Genomic DNA, 6,000 nt, shown 5'->3' with positions numbered 1-6,000 from the left:
CAACCCACGACCCTTTCATCCCTTCAGCAATTAGAAGCGTCTCTTCCCGCGCCCATTCACCTCCCTCCTCCAACAACTAGACGCCCACTCGACCGGCGCTTGTTCCAAAACCTTGCCTTCTTGTTTTCGCATCTTGTTCGTCGGTCTTGTTGCGCTGAGCGTAATTCTACCCCCCCAACCCCCCCCCGAACAAACCTCTGTCAACTTCAACTTCTCTACGAAGATTCCCACCTCGTGTCAGACCAGACGACGGATATTGCTGGCCTTAATTGGTCCCGGATCCTACGATTGCTTCGAATCTTATTAATATCAATCGATTGCGCATCCGACACGACCCTACCTACAACCCTACCTACACGACCCTACCTACACTACACGACCCTACCTACACGACCCTACCTACACGACCCTACCTACACGACCCTACCTACACGACCCGACCTACACGACCCAGTCCTTGTCGTTTTGCACACATCACTCTGCGGCTGCGCGCTGCTGTAATCATATCCGGAGGACCCCTTGCTTCATTTCGTCCACGTTTGCTTCGCCTTCCCAACGCGCCTGCTTCACCCCCAAGCACAGCCAGGGCGCATCACATCCGCTCCCGTTTGACCACGCCCACGCCCGCGCCCGTCGCCCGTCGCCCGTCGCCGCCACTTTGTTTGCGGAGCATGCCCGTTGCAGCTGGTCCGCAGGCATACCACACCCAACTGCCCTCCTTCATGACCGTCTACAGCTGCAATGCCCCTAACATGGACAGCACCGCCTTCGTGGATTCCCCGCAGCAGCAATCAGAGATAGCAGCTGCCATTGGAGACGCCGCCGCACACGCATCATCGCCACTATCACCGCGGGAGGACGACAGCGCGACTGCGAGCCCTGCGCCGGAACCGGAATTGCAGCATAAGCACCGCGACAGCACGTCGACGCAGGCTTCTGGGTCCACGGACTCTTCGCCTACTACTACTATTTCTACCGCCGATTCGTCGGCCCTCACAGACCCGTCGCCCAGCTCGTCGCCGGAGTCCCCAGTTATCATCCTCCCGCTATCCTCCTTCTCCTCCAAGGGCTTCGGAATCCACTCCCTCGACGACCTAACCATGTCAGATAACCCCATAATCCGCGACTCCCTCGACCGCCCCATGACCTCCCCCTCACCCCGGAAACCGCGGAATGCAAAGGGCCTAGCATTGAAGCTGGGCTTGCTCGACCCGCTAGTCCAGGTGTCCGCCCCAGCATCGCCAGCTGCCTTCGTCAAGCCGCCGCTGCCGAAACCCAGGAAGAAGCCGAGCAACCTCAGTCTCCAGACGTCGTCGAATTTCGCCGGGAATGCCCTGCCTTTGCTCTCCCTGGAGCCGCCGCCAACGCCTGCGGGACTGCGGGTGACGACGCTGCATCACGCGGCGTCGACATCGGATATGGGCATGTTCAGCCCGGATCTAAGGAGCAGCATGGCTGGTCCCCAGGGCGGAATGAGGCTGCCTGGGTTCGAGCGCTCGCAGATCTCGGGGCTGTCGAATGCGTTCCGCAAACCTACCCCGATCCTACAATCGAGGGCGACGGGGCGGCAGCACAAGCTGGAGGAGATCTCGCCGATCAGGACGCAGCTCGCGACGAGATCGGGGGGTGATATTGGAGGGGATACTTTTGATTGCGCGGCGAATGAGGATGTGAAGTCGCCGGGCTATCCGGATGGTCCGATTGCGATATATGAGCCGTATGTCTTCCTCTATCTCGAGCCGAGCGCGGAGGAGGCGGCGGAGTTTGATGTTGTCATGAATGTGGCGTCGGAGGTCAAGAATCCGTTTAAAGCCAAGCAGGCGTCGGAGGAGCCGAAAAGCCAGGTCGCTGAGCCGTCAAAGTCATTTGACGCGATGGATATCGATCGCGACAGCCCGCCAATGACAGGATCATCCATGGCCACCTTCACCACCGCCTTCGAAGTCCAACCCCTTGACGCCTCGACCCCAACTGGGACCTCGCCCACGACCCCTAAACCCCTCTCCAAAGAACCAGAATACATCCACATCCCCTGGGAGCACAACACCGACATCTCCAAAGACCTGCTCGCCCTCTGCGAAACCATCGACGACCGCGTCACCCAAGGCAAGAAGGTGCTAATCCACTGCCAACAGGGCGCTAGCCGCTCTGCCTCCCTCATCATCGCTTACGGCATGTACCGTAACCCCTCTCTCACCGTCGACGCGGCGTACAACGCTGCCCAGGCGAAGAGCAAGTACGTCAGCCCCAACATCAACCTCATGTACGCGCTCCAGGACTTCCGCAAGACTCTCCAAGCGCGCCAGAACTCGAAGATGGGGCGGAGTCCGAATAAACACCGCATGGCGCTTTCGGTCGACGAGATCGATTTCAACACCGGCGGAAGCGGAAGCAATAACGAGAGCCCAAGAACGGCGCCATTGCCGTCGGATCCGAGCTGTCATAATAGTCAGACCATCGGGACGCCACCGCATGTGAGGGGCAACTCGACGCCGGATTTGAGGGCGTTGTCGCCCGGACCGTCGTCGGCGCCGTCGTTTACGTGGCCGGAGGGGGATCCGAAGAGTATGTTGCCGGCTGCTGGGCCGTTATCGGATTCGGCTGCGAGACCGAGGGTGTTTGGGTTTGGAGATCATAGTGGGGGTTTGGCGCCTCCTACACTTGCTCGTGCTCCTCCTCCAGCTGCAGTGGCGAAGGCCGCACCTCCGCCTCTACCACAAGTGACGGTGGAGGAACCGCTGGCGAAACAAACACAACAACAACACCTCACCCCCGACTTGCCCGCGCCCATATTCCCAAAACGTTACTCGAGCATCCCGCAACCACCTACCCTCGACACACCGACGAACTCGCAACCGGCATCTCCCCCCGCGCCGACGCTGAGGGGCGGCTTCGCAACTCATCGCGACGAACACACGGCGAAACGCAAGCCTGCCCCCTCTTTAGCATTCAAACCCGCGCATCCTTTGCGTGCAGCGCCTAGCTTGCCGAACTTTGGGAGGGTGACGCAGCCTACATACCCGTCCCCCGCGATTCCGTCGCCGACGCTGTGGTCGCCAAGGTTACCGGAGGCGCCGGTGGTGGAGGCGGCGCTTTGGTCGCCGAGGTTACCTGCTGCGTCGTTCCAACTCCCTTTCTTACCAGCCGCCGCACCACTACCTTCATTTTTCCAGCACCAACCCCAACAAACACAACCTTTTTCCTTAGCCGCGCAACAGCGGCCAAAAATTGCAATATCAACCACCATCACCGCCGTCCCGCCTCCATTCTCCCACACCCTCCTTACTCTGCCCACAATCACTCTGCCCACAATCCAAACTGCAGAAACAGACACCTCACCACCCGCCCTCATGAGCCCCACGGTGGGCGATTTCGGAATCCAACCTTTTGCGGAGGTGTATGAGGCGGATACGGGGATGGAGAGGTTGCAGCGGGAGCCGGGGTTTAGGAAGAAGAAGAGTGCGGTTTTTGTTAGGGGTGTTGGGGCGGGGGAGGGGGTGCCGCCGCTTCCGGGGGTGAGGGTTGTGAATGTAGGGGAGTTTGGGAGTTTGGGGGGGATGCTGGGGGGAGGAGGGGAAAGGGTGGAAGGGGGAAAGGGGGAGGAGAGGGCGGTGGTTGATCCGAGGAGTCCGGGGGTGGGGAGTTGGGGGGAGGGGGTGGTTTAGAGTATTGATGAGATACTGTAACACCCCCTCCGAAACATGGCCACAAAAAAGGTATAACATTTGTACGAGCGCCCTTTAACGCTTAACAAGCTAGGCACATTTATATCTAATTTTAGACGTCTCTCTCTGTTGTAGGCTACTAAACTCTATTCTATAGAGCTCCATTTAGTCCTAGCTAACCTAGATGTCTATAATCCTAATGTGCTCGTTTAAGGTATACCTTCTAAAATATTAGAGCAAGGTATACTACTTATCCTATCTCTGTTTTCTTGTATAATAGGGTATCTTTCTCTAATACAAAACGAGATAGTGGGTGATTCTTATCTTCTAGAACCGCTTTCTGTAGCTTTTCGTTTAAAGGTTCCTCCTTTATACGAAGATATCTTATTAGAGCTTCCTTGCATTCATTCTCATCTACAGAGTAGATAGAATTAAACTGCAACTAGTAGGCTTTACTAGGGGGGCTGGGGGTTGCAACCTTCCTTTTATACCCCTTTTCCAATTTCCACCTTCCCACCCCCCGGAAGCGAGCTGGGTTATACAAACCAATCTCGTCCTCCTTAAATGTCATCTTCGCCAAATCTCATAGCTCGTATACAGACGATCAACTATCAGTCTTTGCTCCCCCTCACAACACCACTCCCTCCACTCCCAGCCAACGATCCCCACTCCACTGCGGCAACCGAGCCCAAACCAGTCTGACATGACATCCACTCAGCGTTGGGTCAGTTGGGGAGGCTACTGCGGTATGTCAGTAGTATTGGTAGGATGCACTATACGATATCGATCACGTTGGAACGTAAGGAATTATCGAAGCTTACGAAGTGAAAAGTGTGTCGTGGGGAGAAAGGAAAGAACTTTTCAACACCGTGATACTGTTGTCGAGGCGCTACTGCTGTCATCACCACCCCCGCCGCTGCCCCCATTGCTATTACATACCCCCACCGCCGTCAGACCCTCCACCACATAGCCAATAACTCATTACCACTACAAATGTACTTCTCTCGTCTTCGTGTGCCACTCGTAGTAACGAAACTCTAGGCGTATGCATTCTGCTATCTCTGAATCATTGATCCACGTTAATAGTTCAGTAGATTCTACTTACACCCTCTAAAATACGTTACGAGTCTCCCTTGTTCGGATGTTTCGACGCCGGTCTTCAATCCAACTTCCTTTCCAACACCGACGAACTTGTGCACATCACTCACCCCTTCGCTGGATATTCTAGGGGATGAGACGAGAGGACGCCGCTGTCGAGCTTACCAGGACCCATTCATTACACTACCGGAATCGCATCCACGGGCAAAGATGACATCGAAAAGACGAGACATATAGACCTCGTCTCCGAGCCGCCTCGTCCTCAGCCTGTTCCTTGTAACTATCATGCTATGCATGAACCAATTACTCTGGCCCACATCTGAAAACCGCAAAAGGCGGACTTCACCTATGATGCAGCCCGAGCTGGAAAGGGAACCCAAGCGTTTGAAGAAGTGGGAAGAGAAGTGGTATGGAGAGGGTGTTGAGCAAGGCGTTGGACTGGTGGAGAGATGAGAGGTGAGATGGAGGAGGTGTTGGTATGGGAAAGGGGTTTGGAAGGTGGAGGATGGACGAGGGGCGGTCTGGAGAGAGATTTGGGCTCGGAAAGATATACGTGCGATATCACTCTGTCTATCCGTCTGCGAGAATGTGCATGATAGACCCAATCGCTGTTGTACTTGGGGTGAGTTAAAGGCCCCAAGATCTCACAATGGATGCATTCAGACCCCGAGTTGTTCCAAGGGCGGCCAGAGATTTGGGGGGGGTGCAAAGATAGCGGTGACAACACCATACCACAATGACAGCAGTACAGTATCGACAACAACACCTCACCGTTAACAGCACGTCGACAACAACAACACCCCCCCTCCACCATCCACCATCCGCCACAAAAGCTTTCCCCCATCCCCCCCAAACCCGCCCCACCAACGCAGCACCGGACGCACCTGTCCGCACGTAGTAAATATGCAGTGCTGCTCTCTCAACAAGCCAGGACAGGCTTTATATAACCCCCTCACTTCCCCGGCTTCAGCGCTCGCTGCTCGCTCGATGGTGTGCGGGTAGTAGGAGTGAGAGGAGTATACCACACGACAGCAGCCTGGTGACAGCAGCAACAGTATCGACGACGACACCCGTCGACAGCAGTCCCCTCCCCCACACCCTTCTCGCGCACCCGAACAAGATCTCAATCCACAACCCGCACTTACCTCGCCAGCCCAATAGCCACCTATCTTCTTGATTCTTGTGCGCTGTTTCGTCAATACTCTGCCAGTACTCTGCCAGCGTGAGCTTTATATAC

At 56.0% G+C, this 6,000-nt stretch overlaps 1 protein-coding gene across 1 annotated transcript; it reads left to right on the top strand.

Moving 5' to 3' along the window:
• The first annotated feature begins 617 nt into the window (after positions 1 to 617).
• VC83_05449 (uncharacterized protein) lies at positions 618 to 5,552 on the top strand. The gene is made up of 2 exons (XM_024469071.1): positions 618 to 4,708; positions 4,760 to 5,552. The coding sequence occupies exon 1, from the start codon at positions 672 to 674 to the stop codon at positions 3,663 to 3,665; it is 2,994 nt and encodes a 997-aa protein (XP_024323346.1). The 5' UTR covers positions 618 to 671; the 3' UTR covers positions 3,666 to 4,708; positions 4,760 to 5,552.
• The last annotated feature ends 448 nt before the right edge of the window (positions 5,553 to 6,000 follow it).

This window comes from Pseudogymnoascus destructans, assembly GCF_001641265.1.
Source record: "Pseudogymnoascus destructans isolate 20631-21 unplaced genomic scaffold scaffold_13, whole genome shotgun sequence".
Classification (NCBI taxonomy): Eukaryota; Fungi; Ascomycota; class Leotiomycetes; order Thelebolales; family Thelebolaceae; genus Pseudogymnoascus; species Pseudogymnoascus destructans.
This window is presented reverse-complemented; position numbering and strand designations above follow the sequence as displayed.